General features: G+C 55.3%; 1 protein-coding gene across 6 annotated transcripts; it reads right to left on the bottom strand.

Annotated features, from left to right (window-relative positions):
• Positions 1–258: 258 nt before the first annotated feature.
• MAP7D1 (MAP7 domain containing 1) lies at positions 259–21899 on the bottom strand. Of its 6 annotated transcripts, none has more exons than XM_058553682.1 (18): positions 21606–21899; positions 9264–9614; positions 8993–9061; positions 8263–8426; positions 7393–7507; positions 5851–5961; positions 4517–4639; positions 4266–4420; positions 4033–4178; positions 2968–3290; positions 2517–2694; positions 2292–2430; positions 2080–2184; positions 1776–1829; positions 1555–1600; positions 1347–1437; positions 1036–1229; positions 259–855 (listed from the first exon to the last, which is right to left on the bottom strand). In XM_058553682.1, the coding sequence occupies exons 1-18, from the start codon at positions 21649–21651 to the stop codon at positions 845–847; spliced, it is 2421 nt and encodes an 806-aa protein (XP_058409665.1). In that variant the 5' UTR covers positions 21652–21899; the 3' UTR covers positions 259–844. The 6 variants fall into 6 exon arrangements, with proteins under 6 accessions (XP_058409665.1, XP_058409666.1, XP_058409663.1 ...); XM_058553683.1 differs by having other exon boundaries at positions 1555–1597; positions 21606–21898; XM_058553680.1 differs by having other exon boundaries at positions 4266–4639.
• Between the last annotated feature and the right edge of the window lie 2017 nt (positions 21900–23916).

Genomic DNA, 23916 nt, shown 5'->3' with positions numbered 1-23916 from the left:
CTCACCTGCTGGACTGTAAACTCCATGAGAACAGAGGTTACATCTTTTCCTACTACTGCAACCCCAGCACGTAGCCCACTGCCTGGTACAGAGTAGATGGGACCATATTTGTTAAATGAATCAATGAATGAATTCATGACTAAATGGAAGACCACAGGCTCGTAGCAAGTAAAGGTAGATATTCCCGGGCCCTTCTTGTTAGAACTCAGGAGGCCACCTGCTCCCAAGCCCACCGCCAGCCCCAAGGATAGACAGGACTGGCAGAATTATTCTCACTTTATTTCTGGAGAAGTTTGATCAGATGCAATAACACTGATTCCAGGCGAGGGCAGGGGGCATGGGTACCCCTAAAGCAACCAGTATCCTGTGACCCAAGGTGCCCCCAATCCCTAGACCTGGGTTCCCCCTCAGTTACAGTTAAATAGAGAGAGGAAGATCTCCCCAGGGAGTCTTGGGAGGGTCTGCCTCCTGCACCCATCCCCTCCACGCAGAGGAGTCTGAGCACAAGCTATTTACAGTATTCACATCCACTGTACCCCACCAAACCAAGGCAAATCTACAGGCGGCCCTTCCCCAAGGGAGGAGGCCAGAGAGGCTGTGAGTGTATGTGTGTGTGTGTATGTGGGGGGGGAGGGGTCTGTGCATGTGAGCACACGAATGCACTGAGAGGGTCTGGCTCTGGCCAAAGAGACATCAGTCTATAAGGTGCAGATTAAAAATAACAGAGAGGACCCACCCCGGGGGCCCAGGCCACTTCCGGCTTTGTTCTGTCTCTTTTTCTTCCAGACATCCTGGTGGATGACGCAGAGGAGCCCTCATAGCTGTGCCTGGATCCAAGTCCTCCTTAAAGGACTTCTGGGAAAAAAGCGGGAGGGGAAATGTCAGGTAAACCATGCATCCAAGCCCAGATGGCTGGGGGTCTTCAGGGTGGAGCGTGAGAGGGCCTCTGGCAGAGCTGGAAGAGAGGGCAGGCTGGGGCAGCCAGGGAAGACTGCTGGGAGGGAAGCCTGTGGGTCCAGGATCAGGGATCCCTACCTGTGACCTGCGGGGGCTGCACCACAGCTTTCTTGAGGAAGGCTTCTGCCTCTGCGAAGGGCAGGAGTGTCTCTGGTGTTCGGCCGAGGCTCTTGTCCCCCGAGGGTCCCTTAGGGGAGAAGCCATTCTCCTGGTGTGCTGGGAGAGGCTGCAGGCCATTCACCAGGGACCCTGGCAACTCCTTGCTTGGCAGGCTGTGGATGCAGAGACCAACGCTCAGGCACCTCCCATCCCAGGACAGCCCAGGTACCCCACAGCTCCAGCCTGACCCTGCCTCCCTGCTCCGGGCCCTTGGGATTGGGAGACGGTACCTCCACTGAGGCTCCTGGGGGGCCGGCTCCTCTTTCTGTACAGCTTCCTTCTGCAGTCCCAAGGGCCGAGCCTCCCCGGCCTTCACAGGGTCTATAGCAGGGAAGGTACGGACCATCAGTAGGGACCATCAGTTAGGGGTCGGTGAGAGGAGGAGCTTTGAGGATGGGGTGGCAGAGGGGATGGAGATGAGGGGAACAGGGCCTTTACCTGGGCTGGAATTGTTAGCTTTTGCCTCCTTTCTGTCCTGCTTCTGCTTTGAAGAGGAAGAGCAGTCAGACTCAAGGGATATCTGGCCCCACCGACCGAGGTGCTAAATGCCCCCCTGCCCAGCCCAGACCCTGACGGCCTCCCCACAGCCTCCTACCCAACCCCGGATGCCTTTCCTCACCCGACCACCCCTCCCAACGCTGCCCTTCGGGAATCCTAACCTTGGTTTCAGCAGCTTCTGACTTCCGAGTCCTCTTCATTATCTCTTCCAGACGCTGTTTGGAGGCCCCACACCAGTTAGGCCCGACCCCCGCCCTAATCCCCAACCTGCCCCCAGCCAGCCCCGGTCCTCGAGTCGCAGGGCCCTTCTGGCTCATACCAGTCCTTTCCAGGCCGGGAACCAGAGCTCGCCCCAACTCCTTCTTGTCCCGCTCTCTAAGCCCAAGGCAGGGTCCACTCCCCCAGCCCCACCAACTGAAGCCTGGACGCCGCCCCGGAGCTGGCCCCGCCCACTGCCCCGCCCACCTTTTTGCGCTCTTGCCGCTCCTGCTCCTCCCGCTGGAAGTGCTTTTCCCGCTCCAGACGCTGCCGCTCCGCTTCTTCCCGGGACCGAGCTTCGGCCTCCTCTTTCTGCCAAAGACCCCCGGGGAGCTTTAGGCAGCTGGACTCCAGCTTTCCCTCCGGGCCAGCCCCCGGCCTGCCACCAGGAGGCGCCCGCGCCCAGCCCCGAGGGGTACCTGCTTCTGCAGCCGCTCCTGCTCCTCCTGCTCCGCCTGCGCCTTCTCGCGGGCCTCCTGCTCCTCCCGCCTCCTGGCCTCCGCCTCCCGCTCGGCCCGGGCCTCGGCCTCCCGCGCCAGCTGCTCCTCTCGCATTCGCCTGGGGGACAGAGGGAACTCGGGCTCCGTCCGTGCGTCTTCTGCAGCCCCCACAAGGGCCTCCTCTGTCCCCGAGAGCACACTCACTTGTCCCTTTCTGCCTGCAGCCTCCGCTCCTGTTCCTCGCGCTCCCGCTGCTCCCGGGCCTGGCGCCGCTTCTCAGCCAGGAGCCGAGTGGCCTCCTCTCGGTCTGTGGTGCCCGCCATGGGTTTGTTAGGCGTCGCCGGGGGAGCAGGGGCTGGGGGTGTGGCCAGGACAGCAGTATCTGGAGTGAGATCCAAGACCAGGAGTCAGCACACACCAGCACAGGCATCTCCATCACCCCTGCATGCCCCGTGCTTGCTGGACCTCAGGGCGACCTGCCATCAACTCAGAGTGGTGAGGTCTTCCTCTTTGGCCTGTGTTCTGGGCCTGGACCTGCTGAGGGCAGGAGCCTCCCCTTCCTGTCTCCCAACACCCAGTCCCTAGGCATCTCTGGCTGCCTACACCTCTGACCACCTCCCCTCCACAGGCGAAGCTGGCTTCTCTCCATGCCCACCTGCAGGGATCTCCGCTGCCGGCTGCTCCTTCTGGGGCTGGGCTGGGGTGGGTGAGGGCACAGGTGAGGGTGCTGGCGAGGCCGGGGCTGCGGGTTCCTTCTCATCACTGGCCTTGCCCTTGCTCTGATTCTTGTCCTCAGGCCCTGAGGGGCTCTCCTTTGCCTCATCCTTCCTCCGAACGCGCCCCTTGGGTGATGCAGTGGTGCCTCGAGGGGACGGTGGTTTTGGGGGCAGAGCGTGGCCTGGTCCTGGGCTGGGGCAGGGAGAGGCAGGCCTTTGCCGGGATGTAGAGGGAGAGGATGGCCGGGCCTTGGATTTGGGACTGAGAGAAAAGGGAAGAATTAGGCCTTGAGAGCACAGAGTGTTCACACACACACACACATACACACACACACACTCTGAGCTAGTCACTTCCTCAGGGAAGTGTCCCCCCCCTGGGGGGCTAGGTCAGCACTCCCACCTTATATGCTCTCACAGAACCATATAACTTCCTTTTAGAGCATATATCGCAGTTTGTAATTACATAGTCATTTGTGATTCTTTGATTAATATCTGTCTCCCCAGTAGCTGGTAAGAGTAATACGAGCAAGACCTAGGCCTGGTTTGGCTCTGAAGTGTCCTCAGAGCCCAGAAGGGTACCTGGCAGGTCCATTCATTCATTCAGCAGGTATTCGTTGGGTGCTTGCCAGATGCCAGGCACTGTTCTAGGTGCTACCGTACTTCAGTGATCAAAACACTCAAAAAAAAAAAAAAAAAAATCTGCCCTCAAGGAACTTGCACGCTAGGGCCGCCCCGTGGCTTAGCGGTTAAGTGTGCCCGGGGTAGGGATCCTGGGCAGGCACAGACGCACTGCTTGTCCGGCCATGCTGAGGCCGCGTTCCACATACAGCAACTAGAAGGATGTGCAACTATGACATACTGGGGCTTTGGGGAGAAAAAGGGAAAAAATAAAAATTTTTTTTAAAAAGGAGCTTTCATGCTAGAGGTGGGTGCCCAATAAATATTTATATTGAGTGAATGAATGAAGGGCCTGGTGACGCGCGCCCCGGCCCCGCCCCGCCCACCTGAGCTCCGAGGCCGCAGCTGCGGACAGGCGGGGGCGCGGAGAGGCGGGCAGCGATTGGCGCTTTTTGAGGCTGCGCTCGCGGGCCAGGGCACTTTTCTCCTTCTCGTTTTCCCGCTCCTTGTCCTTCTTCTCCTTTTTCTGTACCTGGCGGGAAGGGGGAAACAGAGGGGGAGCCCAGGTCAGCGGCTCCCTGGGCCCGGGGTCCCTGTCCCCACCTGCGCCACCACTCACCGGTGAGGCCTCGGGCCGGCGGCGCACCGAGGCGGGGCTGGCCCCCGCGGTGGGCTTGCGGCGCTCCCCGGCGGGGGCGCAACGGTGCGCGCTTCGGGGGGCGCTGCACGGAGTCAGGGGGCTGGCGGAGGCCGAGCGCGGGCACACCGGCACGGCTGCGGAGGGATGAGTGCGGTCGGGGCGCGGCCCACGCGCGAGGCTAGCCCCTGTCCCGCCCCTCACGGGGGCTCTCCCAGGGCCGCCGCCCCTACCCTGGTCCCGGCCGTTGCGGGGCAGTGTGACCGCACTGCGACTCCGTGCCAGGAAGGAGAGGGTGGGCGTCATCAGACGGTCCACGATGCTGCTCTCCCATGCGCTCAGCTGCAGGCTGCGATCTAGGGGGAGAATGCCAGGGGAAGCCGGTCACCGCAGGGGCCCACAGGAGACAGGCAAAGGCATAGGGGGATGGCCAGGTACCATCCCCATGGCAAACCCAAGGAGTCTCCCCCAGGAGGACTCTCTCCCCAGTTACAAAGGAACACACTTGTCCACTGTGAGGTCTGACCTCCACTGCAGACCCAGGCAACAATACACTTCCCAGGGCAACCTGCTGCATCACTTGAGGGTCCATTCCTACCACTGTCCCCAGATGAAAGGGCTGTGAACTGTGAGCACAGAAAGGAGCTACCCAGGGTTGGTGGAAGACCCAACTGCCCACTCCCACATCCCACTGTAGGGCTCCACCCCTCCTGCTCTCAGAGGGCTGGCCTGGCGAGGCATGACCCCATGGATTTGGGACAGTGAGGGTCCTTGTGCTCCTCTGACTCAGGCAAGTCCCAGCTTTTAGGCGTCCCATGCCAGGGAGAGGCTGCTAGGGGGCCTGGCTGCCCTGGGCCACCCTGCTCTGTCCCCTCAGCTGCTGGGTTATTTTTAAGGCTCAGTCAGGTGGGGTTGGTACAGCAGCTGATTTGGTTGCTAGGCAATAGAGCAACCAAATAAAAGCTGGAGAAACTTATAAATAACTCCTATCATGGCCTCTTCACATTTGAGCACCAGAGCATGGTGGGAACACAGGGGCCATGGCACCCTGATTGGTCACAACTCTGGAGCCAGCCAAAGCCATGGCTGGGCCTCTGAAGGTAGAGAGGGCAAGGTTGCATGGGCCCTCCAGGGTGGAGCCAGAATAAGGGGCCCCCTCCACCCACACAGCACCCAGGCCAGTCTGGTACTCAGGGGCAAGGCCACCTGCCTAAGGCTGGCCTAGGCCAGCTGGCTGTGGTTGGAGATGAGGCTGCCTGCTCATTCCCACTCCCTCACCTCCCCCACCCCCGCCACCTGCTCTTGAGGCCCCTGCCAGGCTCTCTGCCTGCTGGGACACTGCCCTTTGTCTCTGTTCTCCTCCCCTGCAGGGCACACCTCTGTCCTCAGGGTCCAGACCCAAATGCCGGCTCCCCCGAGGGGCGCAGAGCCCTGGGTGGGGTAGAGTGGGGATGGAGATCTGGAGTATGTGAGGGTCCAGGGACCTGGGGTTCTTGCTGAGCTCTGGAGAAGGTTTGGTGGGGGCTACAAGGGGCTCTGGAGGGAGGAGGGCTGGGCCTTCTCTTACTTCTACTGGGGGAGTTCCAGAGCGTGGCAGAGGACTTTGAGAGCCGCTTGTTGATTATAGAGTCCACGTGTTTGGGCAGGTTTACTGCCGACACGGAGCACCTGCTCCCACCTGGAGGGGAAAAGACACGGCATTAGGGCCGGGCCGGGCAGGAGCCAGGGGGGGCACTGAGGCCTTCCATGCAGGATGCTCCAAGGGCAGGGTGGGAGAGGGAGGAGTGGGCAGGCTAGGAAGGGGAGGAGGAGGCAGACTTGGCTCTAGGAGGAGGGGAGGTAGGTGACCAGAGACAACCTGGATTGGGGGAGCCGACGGAGAAGGAACAGAGGAAGGAGATGGAATAAAACTAGAGAAACTACAGCCTTCCTGGCCTGGAAGCCATTCCCTAGGGCTGGACACTGCAACCCCTCCCCCACAACCACCCAGTGTTGGCACTTGTGACACTGCCCAGCCAAGGCGCTATGGCTACAACACCCACGTACTGGGACAAATGCAAAGACAGTCCTAAACAGAAGAACCCACAGTCACAGTCATTCGCACAAATCCACATATTCATAGGGACACAAGAAGACAAAGACATGCAGGCGTGGGCATTTAGAGTGACAGGTACTTCCGCATGCACACGTGTGTGCAGACATGCACAGATACAGAAACACAAACACTAATAGATAACGTGTCAGACCCAGATGCACACAGGCACAAAGATATTGAAGCAACATATCATGGTATTTGTAACAGCTAACATTTGTGGGATGCTTACCATGTACCAGGCACTGTGCTGGGCACCACACACCTGTTACCTCACTTGATCCTCCCAAACATCTACCTACAACCTCGGAGGCAAGTAGTATGGTTATCCCCATTCCACAGATGAAGAAAGTGAGACATTGAGAAGTTAGGATTCACACCGCAAGTGCCAGAGCTGGGATTCTAACACAATTCTGTCTGACTCGGGAATCCTCACTGAGGTACACAGGCCACAAACACACCAAGGCAAACACATATGAAGATACACAATGCTCAGATCCATGAGCACATACACTAAGATACTCAGCTAGCTATTCTGAACCTTGGTATTACATAAAGATATCCGAACACAGAGGTACATACATGCCAGCAAAGAATCAGATCAAAATCCATGAAGGCGTTACATGAAGAAAACTCAGACACAAAAATCTACCTTCCAAGACAGGTACATAAGGGGGCGATAGTTTTCTTTAAATATCCAGTGTCTGCAGGGCATTAAAGTCCTCTTTTATGTATATCATCAACTAATAATAATTGACAGGAGTAAAGAAGACTAATCCTAAAATGACAGAGGTTTGATGAGCAAACTAAATGAAGAGAATCCATCTCTGACTTGAGAGTGGAAGTCCTTGGGAACGGACAATTTGGTTTACAGACCATTCCAGAAGACACAAGTCATGTGAAGCAAGGCATACCTGCTGCAGGGAGCTGCCAGCTCCTTGCACTGAAGCTGCTCCCTTCCCTTGCTCCTCAGGCCCCAGCCTTGCCCACCCACCCCCAGCCCCTCAGCCCACTCACTGGTCTTATGTCCTGGGGAGCTGTGGTGCAGGGCCCCTGCCCAGGACCAGCGCTGCTGCCGGATTTCGGCCCACGTCTTCTTCACTGACCGCTGGATGGCTGCTTCGTAGCGCTCCTGGTGGGGAGTGGGGAGAGGGGAGAGGTCTAGGCTCAGAATCATTCACCATACCTGGGAAAAAGGCCCCTCTCTCCTGTGACAATGGCTCTCTCAACCCAAGAAGTTTTCTCTGACTCATTGCAGGTAACCAAGGTTACTGAATCCTTGCCATGATTCAAGACCATTTGCAACAGATCCCTTTCAACTTGTTCTTGGGGAGCTTTTCACTGTTCTTGAGTCATTTCCTGAGGGGATGAGCTGTTTCTCTGAAGATGGGGTGGGACTCTCCCTGCCTGGGGCTCCAAGGCAGGTCACATCCCCCTGACTATGAGGGTCCTGACCTTGGGGCTATGTTTTCCTTCCAGCCTGAGGCCCCCTGGGCAGGGCCAGGCCACCTTTCCCTCCATTTCCTCACTGGGGTTCAAGCCAGGACTCTCCTCATGTCGTGGAGCTCAGCACACTCACACAGACACATCTCTGCATACAAACACACACACCCAGGGCACACACTCAAATAACGCATACTGACAGCGCACGGTTACAAGTGCCCACCCTGGCGTGTACAGAACTGAACATGTCTGCAGTCTCAGATGCCCAGATGTAGTGTGACCAGGGACCCAACTGTAGATGTGAACACAGACAGGACCACGTAGACACAGATGACGCAGAGTTTTGAACACAGCTGTGTGCACACACTGAGCCAGTGTACAGATGCGTGCGCACAAATGTACACGGATCCACGCATACCCAGGCAGAAAGCAGCATGGACGCACCTTGTTTTTCTCCAGCTTCTGCCGCTGCCGCTCCTCCAGGGCCGCTCGGCGCTGCTCGGCTTTGAGCCGCTGCTCCTCCAGCCGCCGCCGGCGCTCCTGGAGCTGCTTCTCCCGCAGCACCTTGGCCTTCTCCTCCTTCTCCAGCCACACTGCCTTCTTGGCCGCTGTGGGAAAGGAGCCCCGAGGGTGTCAGGGGTTCTGCAGTGGCCGGCCTTCCCTGTTACCCCAGCCCCAGGTGGGTCTTTCTCCTGCCTGCTTGGGGGGGAGGTGCCTCCACTCTCAGACTCCCCCCTCAGATTGAACGGCTTCCTAAAGATGGGCTCAGGCCTCAGAGTGAGGGCTTTCCTGATGGGAGGCCTGTTTCTCCCCCATTGAGAGTCTCTTGGCGCTGAAGGAGGAATGAGTTCTTCAGTGCCAGATCCCTGTCTCACTTGGGGGCCTGACGGACAGATTTCCATGTATATATTGTGATAAGAGCATGGGATTTGTGGTGAGATGAGGTTTCTGGGTCTGAATCTCAGCTACTCACTATCTGTGCATCTTAGGCAAATGATTTCATCTTTCTGAGCATCTGTTTCCTCATCCTCAAAATGGCTGGAGAGGATTAAATAGGACAACGCACATACTGCTCTTAGTGCACGTATTGAAGTGTTCCAAATGGTTAGTGTTATTAATAGGATGTTGATGGTGATGATGGTGAAGAAGATGACGATGCTTCCCACCCACTCACCCAGGTACTTGGCCCGCTCTTCTCGCCGCTCCTTTGCCAGCTTGTGCCTCTCTCCTGCCTTCTTTACATCTTAGTAGAGGGAATAAGAACAGACTTAAGTCAAGAGCCTCCCCCTAAAGGGCAGTCAGCCTCAGGGCCCTCCCCGCAGGCCTCCTCCCCATCCCTTCTCCCATCTCCTCCAGGGCAAAGGAGATTCCCTCCAATGGCATCATCCAGGGCTGGGACCCTGAGCTAAGGGGTTTGGGACCAGGACTAGGGACATCACACACACCTTGCTTGGTAGGAGGGCTGTCGGAGGCTGGCACTGCTGTTGGGGATGGCTGGCTGCTCCTCCGAGGAGGCCTGGCATCCTGTGGGCCTATGGCTGGAGGGGTGGGTCCTCTGCTCTTCACTTCTGAGAAAGGGGACTCTTCCTGCTGGGGGGCTGGCCTAGGATCTATCAGCCCTGGGGGGCTCTCTGGTTCCATTGGGAGCTGCTTAGGGCTAGTGGCATTCTTCATGGCAGGAGGGGTGTCCGGCGGAGTGTCGGGAACCAGGGCTGACATCGGTGGTGGTGGTGGCGGTGGGGAGGGGTCACCTTCTGGAGAAGGTCTTGGCTCTGGGGGTGTTCTGGCTGCCACAGCTGGAAAACCAACACAAGAGAGGAAAGAGAGTCAGATAGAACACCTTTGCCATCAATTCAACATGTAGCGCTCTCTCGTCCAATTGACATTCATTCATTCATTCGACATGTTTACTGAGCCCCTTCTATGGGCCAAGCTCTGTTCCAGATATTAATGATACAATGGTGAGAACACGGCCATGGCCCCTGCCTCTGTGGAGCCCACACTCTAGCAGAGCAGACAGACAAATCGCTAGGCAATTACAGTAGAGGATAAGTACTATGTCTTGGGATAGAAGAGCAGAGATGGTTAACCTACATTTTGGGGGGCTTCCTGCAAAAGTAACAACCAAGCTGAGATCTAAAGGATGAGCTAGAAGTGGCAAACCAAGGAGGAGAGGGTTCTGGCAAAGAGAAGAGTGTTTACAAAGGGGCAAAAGGGAGCAGGGTGTATTGGAAAAACCGAGAAAAAGTTTGTAGCACTTATTAGTGCATCAAATGGTAATGACTGGTTTCCACGTCTGCCTCCCTCGATTTTCTGCTTTGCCTCGGGGTCACGGTGCCCAACCCAAGGCCTGGTGCTCAGAGGGTGCCAGTGCTGAGCACATGGGACTGGCCAAGAGGAGGAACATAAGCATGGGGACAAGGGGGATGCCCAAGCTGCAAAAATTCCCAATGGGGTGGGCAACCAGCTACGTCCACTTTGTAATCTTTTTCTTCTTTCCCAACTCTGTATTTCTTCTTTTAAGACATTAATATCTCAGGGTCCCTGTAAAAAACACCAAAGTGCCAAGTAATGAAGCCACATTTTTGGTATGTACATGTGTATGCATACATGTGAGCACATGTACATTATGGGACAGTTGGAAGACAGGCTTCAGAGTCAGTCAGATGAGAGCCCAATTCTGATTTTACCACCCCAAGACAGGAAGGAAGGGCCTCCTTCCCCAGAGGTAACCTCAGGCAAGCCACTCAACCTCTCTGAGCCTCAGTTTTCATATCTGTTAAATGGGAACGAGTCCAAGCCAGTAGGGATGTCAGAAAAGAGCCTGGCCCAATTCATGTGCCAGCAAACACTTGTCTCCCTTTTCCTGTGGGTCTTATGAAGCTGCCAAAGAGAAGCCCTTGCATGTTGAGCCCTGGTGACATCTGTTGCTACCCTCTGGGTACTGAGGGGACCAGTGGGGACACAGGCACTGACCTGGGCTTAGGGAGCAGGGCCAGGATCCACGGGAAGGTCAATCTAAGGAAGCATTTTTTGTTCTTACCATGTGCCTCCACCATACTAGGTCCTCTGCTCTGGGCACTCTGGCCCTCTCGGGGTGACAAACTCTCCATCTCTGTGGGTGACAACGTGTGTGCAGGGAGAGGACACTCCCAAGGAGTCGCCTTTGGGACTCTGGGCAACTTTTTCAGGCAGACGGGTATCCAGTGGTTGAGTATGGGGTCCAGAGGCAGACTATTTGAATATGAATTCTGGCTTCCCCACTAACTGTGTGACCTTGGGCTGGTTACAGACCCTCTCTGGGCTACAGCTCCTTTTCTATAAAACGTAGATAGTACCTGCCTTACAGGAATGTGATGAGTGTTAGTGACAACAATAACCATTAACATTTATATATTTTTCGAGAGCTTCCTATGTTCAAAGCATTTCACACGTATTAGTTTTAATCCTCACTGACTACATAACAAGGAAGCACGATAAATAGCCCTTTCATACAGATGAGGAAAGCAAAGCAAAAAGAGGTTAAGTAAAATAATTTGAGGTCACTCAGGAGCCTGGACTTGAACCCAGCATCTGTTACCAGAGTGCATGCTCTAACCCATTACACCCTCCTGCTTCTGTTTGAGGCAGTATGAGGTCATACATGTTATGCAATGAAATTATCTGAGACTCACACTATTTTCCCCTCATTCCCTCCGCTCCAGCTTCCTGGGCTCCAGGCAAAAGGCCCAGCTAATGCCCTGTCTCCCCAGTGGCCCCTCCAACTCAGCCCCTAGGCCCCATGACAGTCCACCCACCTCTCCCCATGCCAACTCCAGAAGGCGGCCTGGTCACTGCTAGTCTATTTCCCAGCCACCTGCAAACTCCACTCCAACTCCAATGTGCAATAAAACTGGTGGCAACATTTTAGTGAGTGCTTACTATGTACCAGGAGTGAGCTAGGTCCTTTGTGTCCCCATCCTGCATCCCTCATATGAACTCTGAGAGGCAGAGATTCTTGTCTCCATTACACAGATGAGACAACCAAAGCTTACCCCACTGAGGCGTTTGCCCAGGGTCATAGAACCACTATGTGGCAGAGGCAGGATTTGAACCCAGGACTGTCTGGGGCCAAAAGGCCTAGGTGTGTAAGTACTAAGCTTGAAGGCTGAGGGTGAGGCCTGTCTGTTGCCATTCTCCCAGCACCTGTGCGTGCTGCAGGTGTTGCAAGGAAAGCGGGTAGGCGGGTGTTTGTCTACACCTAGGCAAATCACACCCACCAGGCAAGACAGTGAATCTCCCACTACGTCCTGACTAGCCATGTGAAGAGAGCCTGGGGGGAGGAGGAGGAGGAGGCCTGGAAGGACCTGCACCCAGGTGTCATGCAGCAAAGCGGCAAGGTCTCAGGCTTCAGAGTCAGACAGGCCTGACTAGGGAATCCCAGCTCTGCTGTGGGACCTGGGACAAGCCCTGAACCTGGCTGAGCCTCAGTGTCCTCACTGAGTTGTTGGGAGTAGGTACATCATCTCTGGCACCTGGCTGGGGCTCAGTAAGTGGCACCTGCCCGGAAGAATCCATCCACTTCTCCCCATCTCTGCCATAATAGCCCACGTGGGTTAAGCCTTCGCTCCCAGTGCTCCATGACACTGCTCTTCTCAAGGTCACCGATGACCTCCACATTGCTAAATCAGCAGCCATTTTTCGGTCCTCGTCTTGCTAACCTATCAGCCTCACTGGACACAGTGGCTCCCTTGGTGCTCCTTGAACAGTTTCTTCACTTGGCTTTGAAGACAACACACCATCCTGGTTTTCCCTCTACCTTGCTGACTGTGACTTCTCAAGTCTTCTGTGCTGCTCCCTCCTTAACTTCCTAACCTCTGTGCTGGAGCGCCCCAGGGCTCAGAGGAGGACCTCATCTCTTCCCTGCGTCCACACACTCCCTTGGTGATCTCATCCAGACTCACGGCTTTAAATACCATCTCCCTGCTGATGACAACCAAATTTGTGTCTCCAGCCCAGACCTCTCCCTCGAGTTCCAGTTTCGCTCATGCACCTCCCTACTTGACACCCTTGCATGCCTTACACACACCTCAAATTTAACACATCCAAAACTGAGCTCCTCCTGATATTCCCCCCAAAAACTCTGCTCCTCCCCCAGTTTTCCCCATCTGAGGCAATGGCAACCCTGTCCTTCCAGTTTCTCAGGCCACAAATCTTGGAGTCATTTTAGAATCCTTTCTTATCTCACACCCAACATCTAATCTCTCAGTAAATCTTTTTGGCTCTATGTGCAAAGCATATTCTGAATCCAACCACTTCTCACTGTTTCCACTTTTATCGTCTTGGTCCAGCCACTGTCATCCCTTATAAAAGACTCCCTGCTGCCATTCTTTGTTCCCCTTTGATTTTTTTTCTCAACGCAGCAGCAGTGATTCTGTTTAAAAATAAGTCAGATTGAATCACTCTTCTAACAAAATCCTCCAAAGACACCCCATCTGGAAGAAAAACCAGAAGCACCACGATGGCCTCCAAGGCCCTTCAGGATCCTCCCTCTTCAGCTCATTACTTCTTGGACCTCATCTCCTCCTCCTCTTCTCCCCCTGCTCAGTCTCTTCCGGCCGCTGTTCCTTATTTGTGCCAGGCTCACTCCTGCCTCAGGGCTTTGCACTCACTGTTCCCTCTGCCGAGAATTCTCTGCCCCCAGATTCCGTGTGTCTCATTCCCTCACCTCCTTCAGGACATTACTCAAATGTCCCTTCTCAGTGAAGCCTTCCCTGACCCCCTATTTAAAATTACCAACTGCCATAGAAGTCTCCCTCCCCTTTCCAACTCTATTTTGCTCCATAAGCATTAACACCATTTTAACACTGTCTCCTACCCCCAGAAGATAATCTCCATGAGGGCACACATTTTTGTCTCTTTTGTTAGCTGTTCTATCTCCAAGAGCCACAGAGCCTGGCACATAGGTACTCCACAATTATTTGCTGAATGAATAAATCAATGAACTCCACCCTGGCAGATATCATCATCATCTCTCTTACCTGGATGACTGCAAAGTCCTCCCACTGCTCTACCCGCACTCTGCTCTTCGTGGAGCAGGTGGAGTAATTGTTTCCAAACGCAAATCTGATCATGGTACTCTTCGCCACTGGACACTTCTCAGTGGCATCTCATTGCTCTGAAGATAAAGACAAAATTCTTGAACCCAAGCCACAAGGCTGGCACAGTCTTAAGTCCCTGTCTCCCTCCCCCACACCTCTTGAATCTCCTCTCCTACCCTGTTCCCTGCTCGCTCTTTGCATACTCCAGTCACACTGATCTTTTAATTCTGATAACCATCCATCCTCTCTCTGCCATGGGGTGTTTGCACATGCTCTTTCCTCTCTTTTCTTACTTAACTCCCATTTACCCTTCAGATCTTAGCTCAGTCATCATTTCTTCAGGGAGGCCTTCCCTGGCCTCTCCGATCAGGACAAATTCCTTCACTATATACAGTCATGGCTTCATGTGCCTCTTGTTTGGAGTACTGTGACTTACAGTTGTGCACAACTTGCTTGTGTAGCTCTTTGGTTATTGTCAGCCTCCTCACAGACTGTGGAAAGGGCTGGGCCATGTCTGCTTTGCTCACTGCTGCATCACCAGCAGCTACTGCAGTGCCAAGTACATCAAGACGGTCACAAAAGGCTGCTGAATGAGAATAAAGTGCTATACTAGGAAGCCACCCTAGCCTAAAGCAGGTGCATAGAGAAGGAGGTTTTTACTTTACCAATGAGTAAATCCATGTGGCAATTTATTGCAAAGGGATAAACACTTGAAGGGAAGCAAAATAACTCCATCTCAATTGAGTTTGGACAGCTTCCTAGATAATGCACTCAGGTAGAAGTTAATAAAAATAATAATGACTGTTTACTCCAGCAGATCAACGACAAAGACTTCTTGAGAGGCAAACAGGACATTTGGAACTCTTCTTTTGACCTGACGAACTATTGACCCTGAACACAAATATTTTCCTCAGAAATACGCCAACCCGGATGAAATGTCATTGGGACAGTGTTATCTGGAACAAATTATATTAAGCTAAATTAATTCCTTGGTTAATTATCTACCCGGTATGGTTAAAACAATTTCTGATTATTTCCATTTTCAATCATCAAATGTAATTCTTCAGCCACTTCATTTTATTTTATTTTTGGTGTGTGTCAGATTGTGAGGTTTTAGCCACTGTCAGTTTTATTTTTGCTACATTGATATATACCAGAAGTATTTGTTAAGAACTGGGTAAGAGACAGATAGTTGGTATTTATTTCTTGGCACAAAGAGCCTTAGCAGTGCAAAGGTGCAGGAGCTGGTGGTAGGGTCAATAAGTCCTGTCTGACCAAGAGGGATTGCGGCCGGGATCTGCAGAGCGATCAGGGCGAAGTCTCTCAGAGGGCCTGTCACATGTCTCAGGGTGCTTACTCCCCATCTCCACCCTCTGGGAGCTGGCAGTCTTTTCTTCTCGTCTCTTCCTCCTCCCACCCCAGCAACTGCTGCCGGGCCAAATATTCCTCTCGCAACACTGATAACTCAGTCTGGCTATTCTGTTTGCCTGCTGTCCCTGCCCCCAGCAGTGTGAGAACTCCTCGAGAGAAGAGCCTGGGTCTTAATCCTTCTTGCAGCCCAGAGCCTGATACAGGACCTGCCTGGCACAGAGCAGGAGTTCTGTGTCTGTTTAATGAACACCCGGATGCATGGATGGATGGATGGAAGGAAGGATGGATGGATGGAAGGAAGGATGGATGGATGGATGGATGGATAGATGGACTGTGGAAACATAGTAAAACCCTAACCTGCTCCAAAACCTAGCCTCTCAAACCCTACATGTCTTGATCATATCAGGGCCCTGTGTGTGCCCTGCCAGCTCCTAAGCCTAGGAAGGGAAACAAACTAATTTACTGAAGCCCCACCATATACTAGGCACTTTCCCTCATCTCATTTAATTCTTATGACAGCCCTAAGGGGAAAGTATTATGGAGCACCCTCATCTCACAGGTGAGAAACTTACTTAGTAAGGTTAAGCGAATTGCTCATGTCAGTGTCAGAGGTAGGATTTGAACCCAAGGCTGTCTGATGACAAAACCCTTATGTCACACTGTTTCTGGTAGGCGTCACGTCACCCCTCCCCAAGGCTCCTGCCTGTTCCCCAAAGAAGGAAATGATTCGGTAGTTCCCCTAGGGAGGTTCCCCAATGATGGTGAAGGGTGCAGGTGGGGCAGGCAGGCACTGAGCTCAGAGCGCAGGAATGCAGGGAAGGCAGGCTCCTGCCCAGGCTGGCCACCAGGAGTCAGGAAGTGAGGCACCTGGACAGCGGTTTGGGGAGAGTGGCCCTCCTCCAGGGGGCAGAGCAAGAGAGTGCCCGGGGGGGAGCTGGCGGAGAGGGGGTGCACAGACAGCACCCCTGGGCGGGGAGCATGGGGAAGCAGAGGCATGAGGCAGAGAAAGGAAACAGGACAGAGATGAGCACCTCTAGCCAGAGCCCTCCTGGCTCTTGAAGCAGCTCCTTAGGTGGCAGCACTAGACCAGACAAATGAAGACACTGAGGCCAACAGAGGGGCAAAGACACAGAGAGACAGAGAGTACACACCACAGAGACAGCAAGACACCCAGACAAGGAGGACAGAGCTACACAATGGCAAGAGACAAGACACATTCTTTTCTCTGTCTCATACTCACAGAAAACGGACTTACTGGGATTCTGAACTCTACACAGACACACACATACACATATATCCTCAAAGACATACACACACATACCCTCAGGCATGCACGCGCACACACACAGAACCAGGCACCCCCTTCAAGGCACAGACAAAGCCTCAGAGACACATACCCAGCACTCAGAGACACAATGTCCCCAGTATATTTATACAGCCTCATCCAGGTCACACCTGCCCTGCCCCTTCTGGGCACTCCTTTACCTGCACCCAGGGAAAGTCCAGTTAGCAGCAACAGCTAGTGCTGTGTCAGGCACAGCTAAACACTTTAAACACATCAGTCCATTTCATCTTCACCACAATCCTATGAGGTAGATATTATTACCCCATTTTACAAATGAGGAAATAGATTCAGAGACATTAAAACACTTGCTTAAGTCACACAGCTGGCGAGTAGCAAAGCTGGGGTTTGGAGCCGAGTCAGGGTGACAGCCTGTACCTGCACTCTGCTACCTAAAGGGGGCAGCCTCCTGGGTCTCCTCTCCTGGAAAGATCTGGGCTGGAGGATGGAAGGTGGGCAGGAAGGACGAACCCTGGGGGATGCCTGATTGTGGGGCTGGGACAGAGGGGGACCTTAGGGAGCGGCATTACTCCTGGCTTGGACAAAGCTGAGCCAGCTCTGAGAGGGAGTGAAGTAGGAGGGGTTAGCCTGCTCGAGCGGTCCTCAGAACCTGGGCCACAGAACCCTTGGCAGCAGGGCACCGGGGCCAGGCCACGGGCCTCTGTGGGTGACAAAGCCGGGGAACCCAACTGAGACTGCAGATCTGAAGGAGCTCTCTGGCCTGTTGGCAGCCATTGTTCCCAGCCTCCAATCAGGAGCACCCACTTCCTGTTATTTTAGGCGGCAGGAAATGACCCCATCCCGCGGGCCCCACCACAGCCCTCCCTCAGCCCCAGCAGGGCTGCCCAGATGAGGCCTACATACTAAGGGCAGAAGCCCAGCTTCAGGCCAAGGCCTGAGGATGGCCCACTGGCTGGACTGTCACCACTGCCCGGGGTCAGGGCCTCCTTATGGTCCGACTTGCTCAGACTCCAACCTGTCAGGATGCAGGGGGGGACCCGTTCTACCTCTGCCTGCCAGAGAAAAGATCATAGGGTCCCCAAGACCAAGATGCCCACAAAAGACCAGTCATGCAAGGGAAGTGGGCCAGACTCTGTCACCAGCTAGCTTGGCCCTGATAATTCAGCAGAGAGGTTCGGAAGCTTCAGAGTCAGATGGACCTGGGTTCATATCCTGACTCTGTCAGTTCCTAGCTGTGTGACTTTAGGCAAGTGATTTTGCCTCTCTGAGCCTCATCTGTAAAATGGGGATAATACTAGTCCCTACTCATGGGATTGTTTTAAGGATCAAATGCATGTGACATGCTGAGCATTGTGCCTGGCACAGAGAAGGCCCTTAATAAATAGGAGTGGGAAATAAGTTGGTTCACCAGGGAGTCTATTCCTGGCCATATCTCCTCTTACAATTGGTGAGGAGTGCTAATGGGAGCAGCAATACCATGTTCTCTAGCCCTTTCCCTGCTCTCTGCTCCCCTCAGGGCAGAGCTGCAGCTGAGAAGTGATGGAAGAGACGCTGAAGCCTGTGCCCTGGGGTGCCAGGCAGAGCTGCCACCACCAACAAAGCTGCATTATCTGAGCTTGGCCCCTTGGCTCCCTCACTGGCCCCAAGGCCCAGCAGGGACCCAGGGACATGGCTCCCAGCTGCTTGTGGCCTACCTTCCAGCCTTGGTCAGATCTGAGACTTGCCCTGACCCGCCCTGAAGTGCCACCACTCTAGTCTGGGCCCTGCTTTCAGCTCCTTCCCCTGTCCTCAGCCCTGCCCCTCCAATAGCTGATGCCCATCCTGAGAGGCAGGGGAGGGGAACTGGTCTAGTGCCCCTTCCCCCTCATTTGCATAAGCCTGGCTGCACATTAGGGGCTCATTAGAGGCCTCATTACTGGGCCCACCAGCCCAAGGAGGGACAGAAGCTGTCAGTTGGAGGTGCCAGCCAGGCTGGCTGCTATATGTAGAGAGCATTGTGCCAGCCTCACCAACTTCTCCTTATCCTATCAGTTCCACCTTAAATGCTGCCTCCTCTGAAACCTTCCACAAGCAGAGCCCAAGTCCAGTGTATCACCATTATACCTGGGTTTCCCTGCAGTGAACACATCTGCCTCCCTCACTGGGCCAGGAGCTCCCTGAGGGTAGCCACTCTGTCTGATTCACTTCTCTGCTGTTTGCATAGCCAGCACCAAGCTGGCACATGGCAGGCATCAGCATGGGTGTGCCGGCTGGCTGGCTGCACCCATCTCCTGCGTCTCTCTTCTACTCCCACTGCCCCACTCCAAGTACTGGGGACCCCTCTTCTCCCCAGACACATCCTGGCTCATGTCCTTCTAGAACTCCCCTCCCCCTTGCCCTCTGTCCTATTTACCTCCTGAAGTTCTCATTAATCACACCTCTTTCTCAGGCCTCCGCAGGAATTAAAAATAATAACATCAAAAAACAAATAGCTAGCGTTTACTGAGCACTAACCACATGCCAGGGACTAGGCTACATGTTTTCTGTGTTCATCTAATTTAATGATCCCAATGTCTCTATGATAATTTCTAGCATTATTCTCATTTTACAGATGGGAAAACTTTAGATTTAGGTTAAGCAACTTACCTGAGGTCACAAAGTAGTAAGTTATGAAGTGGAGACTTAAACTGTTTGACACCAGAGTCTATACTTCTAGACAAAACGACTCCCAATTCCTGCCCCCGCCTCCCCTGCATTTCGTACCTCCCTGCTGGCACGAGTTCCGATGAGCACAGCCATAATGATGGTAATGAGACTGTATTGCGGGTGTTCGGGTGCCAGCTTCCTTTAGGTACATCATTTCTAACCCTCACATTAACTCCACAAGGTTGATAACACTACCTCCATTTTCCAGGGCCATAAACTGGGTCTGGCGGAGGTAAGTCACTTGCTCCAGTCCAGTAGCCAGTAAATGGCTTAGCTTTCCACCCTGGGCTTAGGTTTCCCATTGGGCTTTCCATCCTGGTCTTCTGACCCAAAAGCAGGTGCCACACTTGTCCCCTACTTCACGCTACCTCCTGTTAATGCTCAGTATGCAAAGGGGACTCAAAAAGGACAGGGATCATGTCATGCACACTCAGAGTCTCAGACCCAGGTCTCAGACTCTCACAGGGCACATGCAGTGGGCACAACCTTTATTCCCAGGAAGCCTTGGCTCATAGGGAGCCCCTATCACTTTCAACTTCTCTTTGTGTAGGGACCAGCCACCATTCCGATCCAGGTACTCGTGTAACTCCATATAGACCCCTGCGTATAGAAGAGTATTCCTAATCCAGGACCCTGTATGCAGGCCCCATACAGGCTCCCCACCACATCCCACCCATGCCCTCATATTCAGTCCAGGCATCACAGTCAAGTGCCCTAATTATAAACTAGCCACCCACTCAGGTCCTCATCTATGGCCCAGTCACCACCCCCATTCAGGCCCCAATGTACACACCAATGCCAGGGACCGTCAGGTGCAGAGGGCCAGGAAGCAGATGCAGTGGACTCAGGCTGGGCCTCCCTGTGTGTCCCCTCCCAGGCTCAGCAGAGCTGAGACAGACAGACCCAAGCGCCCTTGTTCAGCAGGGCCTACAAACCTCCTGAACTACACCAGTGTGATAGCTTCCCCTCTTCGTCCTCCAGCTCCCATACCCACACAGTCCCCTCGAAGCACCCACACTGGCATGGGGAGGAGCCCACCCACAGCCAAGCAGCTCCACCTTGTCCTGGGCTCTCCGCACCCAGAGACACTTTTTCATTCTGGGCCCATGCCCCAGGGGGCAGGGAGGAGACGGGGATTAGGTTCTAGGACTCTATGGAGGTGTGGGGATGGGGCCACCTCCCCCCTGAGTCAGTGGGAACAGGACTTGGGTCCTCAGTAATCATGCTCTTCCCTCCCCTTCCAGGAAGAAAGAGAAAGAGAAACCCCTCCTTCCAACACGAGACCCAACCAGAAACCTGTCCCCACCCCCTCATCAGCTGCTCCCAGATCCGAATGGGATTTGCAGAAGTCCTGGGCACTGGTGGTTGGTGGGGTGAGGGTAGGGGAGGGAAGCTTTGATGGTCTGGGGCCTGCAGAGTGAGTGAGTGTGTGTGTGTGTGTACGTGTGTGTAAGAGGGGAGGTATCCACAGTCACAGGATGAAGAATGATGTGGCAGGTCCCGGGAGTGCCGGCCTTGAGCCCTCACCTCATTCTCCAGGGAGAGACAGGCCCAGAGAGGCTGGGAAGGAGGTCGGCAGGATAAGCAGATTTACTTCTGTCCCCTTCCTCCCCAAATCGGTCTGGGTGGGCTCCGGAGGAGGCCAGGCTGCAGGGGAGGCGGCCCACTCCCCAGCTCCCGCCCTGGCCCCAAACAATGCCGCCTCCCCCTCCCCCTCGCCTTTATCCGGCGGGTTACTTGGCAGCCGCCGCTAGAGACCTCCCCCCTCCCCTCCCCTCCCCGCCGGCCCGCAACAGCAACAGGCCCTTTGCGCGGCAGCTGGAGGGATGGGGTGGGGGAGAGGTCTGGGCCAGGGCCTGGGCGTAGGGGCGCCAGGGCCTAGGCTTCGGTATGCTGGGCTCCAGGCCTAAGAATCTGGACCCCCAACACACACAGTCAGGCTGGGGTCACATGTGCCCACTGGGGATGAGGAGGAGGACAGACACCCCAGCACAGTAGAAAAGGATCCTCAGGGCCTGGGGTGGATCGGGAAGGGGAGTGGGGGCGGGGAAGCCGAGGTGGCGCTGGGCTGGGGCGGAAGGGTCACCGAACAACTCTGGAGCCGGGTCCCCGCGGATCCCGCCGCCCAGTGCGTCCCAGCGCCCGGGGTGGGGGAGGGGGCAGCTGTCAGAAGATGCGTCGGTGGCCCGGAGCCGCCGCCGCCGCCGCAGTCTTTATTTTTAAACTTCCGAGTGGTCAGAGGGCGCGGCGGGGGAGGGGTCGTCGCCCCGCCGGCCGGCCTCATCCTCGGCCTCCCTGCGGCCCCTCGACCTCCCTGCTCTCTCGCTTCTGCGTGGCTCCCCGCATACCTGGGGGTGCGCCGATACCCGGCTCCGCATGTGGGCCGCTCTCCATAGCTGCGATGTCACGGGGGGGTGGTCCTGGGGTCTCAGCGGCGACGGCGGCGGCGGCCAGCGGCCAGGACAGGGGTGCCGCGGCGCATCACGCCCGGCCCGGCCCGGCGGGCAACGACTCGGAGGTGGGGGCGCTGGGGGGAAGGTCGAGGCTGGCTCGGCTGGTGGCCTGCGAGGCTCGGAGTCGCCAGCCGCCCAGTGTCTCCCGGCTGCGGCTGCGATCCTTCTCCTGCCCCGCGCCGGCCCAGTCCCAGCCGCGGCCCAACCCTATTGTACCGCCCGGGCTGGGCCAGGCCTCTCCACTGGCGCGTACCAAGTGCCACGCGGGGAGGACCGCCCCCGCAGCGCCCGGGGACCGAGCCGCCGCGCGCCCGCTCCGCCCGCCCCGCCCCCGCCCTGGAGCGCAGGGGCTCGAGCCTCCGGACGCCTCTTCTGCGGCCGCGGCGGAGTGGGTGCCACGGCTCCCGGAGGACGCCCGTCGAGCTGCCTCCCCCTGCGGCCGCGCGTTGGTACGCGCCGCAGCGCGAGACGACTATGTAGGGAGCGCTCTGGTGACTCACCCGCCACTAAGACTGGGGGGAGTTGGGGGGAGCGGGACTGGAAGCCCCCAATCCCACCTTGGAGCCTGAGAGCTCCGGCTCTGGGGTTTTCGCGGCACCTTTAAATCTAAATTCTCTCTCAAACGTACCTCAAACAAAATCCGCGAGGGGGACATCGGGAGACATGAAGGAGAGTCCCTTAAAGGCCTCCTTGGTTATGGCTGGGATGGGAAGAGGCACAGGAGCCTTGCTGCTGCCCTTCCTCCAGCATCCTATGGTTGGTGTATTCTCTGCTCCCCTGGGGTAATTACAGGCCTGCACCGCTGCTTTACCCCGGTCTCTAATCTGCTGGGTCCCTCCCGGCTCCAAACTGGGTGGTCCGGGCCCTGAACCTCCCCAACCCCCATCAGACGATGACCCCTCCAGTCTCCCCGGAAGGATTTTCTCCCCTGTGGCCTTTAGAAAGAGGGAATGAGCCCCTTCTGACTCCTCTCCCCCAGAAGCCCAGCTTCCCAGCCCTCCAGAGTGGATCCCCCAATACCCTTGTTAGCGCCAGCCGAGGTGGGGCCTCAAGCCAAGTCAGGCCCAGCCTGGGCAGAGAGGGGGGAGCTTGCTGCGAAGGTGGATCGATGATGGTGCTGCAGGGATTGACAGAGGGGAGGAAGTAGGAGGCGCAGCTGGGCCCTGCCCACCCCATCCCTGCCCTTTGTCCTGACCTCCAGAAGGTCTGTTCTCCAGTTCTCCATTGTGCAGAGATTAGACCCAGTGAGAGCTGTCTGCCTGCCCCTCTTTCCCGCCAGCGTCTCCTTCCTTTGAGCAGCTTCAGAGAACAGCCATTTCAAGGGGGGGGGGGAATAGAAGGGTCTGGGTCTCAGGCAACCTGGGAGCAGCCTCTTCTGGGAAGTGTGAGTAGTTAGGGGCCTGAACCCTCTTGGGAGGTCCCTCTTGGTCCCCCTCCGGCCCACCATTAGAAAAAGATGGTAACCTTAAGCTAGTGTCTTAACTTTTCTGAAACCTAATTTCCTCACCTATAAAATCAGGAAAATAATAGTACCATGAGGTATCGTGGGGTCATTGCAAAGGTTAAGTAAGGCAACGCAGATGAAGTGCTTAGCACAGAGCTTGGCATATAGGAAGTGCTTAATAAATATGATGATGATGATGGGGCTTCAACGGTAAAAATGGGTTAGGGTGAGGAGTAGATCCCCATCTTTGTTGTCAGCCATCCCATCTGCAGGATGAGGGGACCGTGTGGATGATGGAGTCCAGGACTGTCCTTTGTGGGGCTGGAGGTCTCAGGGCCTGCATTTCCAGAGCTGAACTGGCCCATCCTGAGCCAGGCAGTGACTGGACTCAGAATTCATGAACAGAACCCAACAGGAGGAGAGCCCTTTCAGTTCTTCCACCACCCCACCCCTGATCTTGAGATGTTGAGGTTACTGCAGGGACAAAGACATATGGGTGGGAATAGTAAGGTACCCTCATTGGCTAGAGCTCAAGAATAGTGGAGGGGGAAATGGTAGCTAAAGATGAAGACAGGCCAGGATTTGAAGGCCAATTGACATCATGATCTACACGGTGTAGATCTTGGGGAGCTGTTGAAGGTTCTTCAGAAGGGGTAGAGGGAGCAGTGCTTTATTTTTATTTATTTTATAATTTTATTTATTCATTTTTTCCCCCAAAGCCCCAGTAGATAGTTGTATGTCATAGCTGCACATCCTTCCATT

Source organism: Diceros bicornis, chromosome 13 (assembly GCF_020826845.1).
Source record: "Diceros bicornis minor isolate mBicDic1 chromosome 13, mDicBic1.mat.cur, whole genome shotgun sequence".
NCBI lineage: Eukaryota > Metazoa > Chordata > Mammalia > Perissodactyla > Rhinocerotidae > Diceros > Diceros bicornis.
This window is presented reverse-complemented; position numbering and strand designations above follow the sequence as displayed.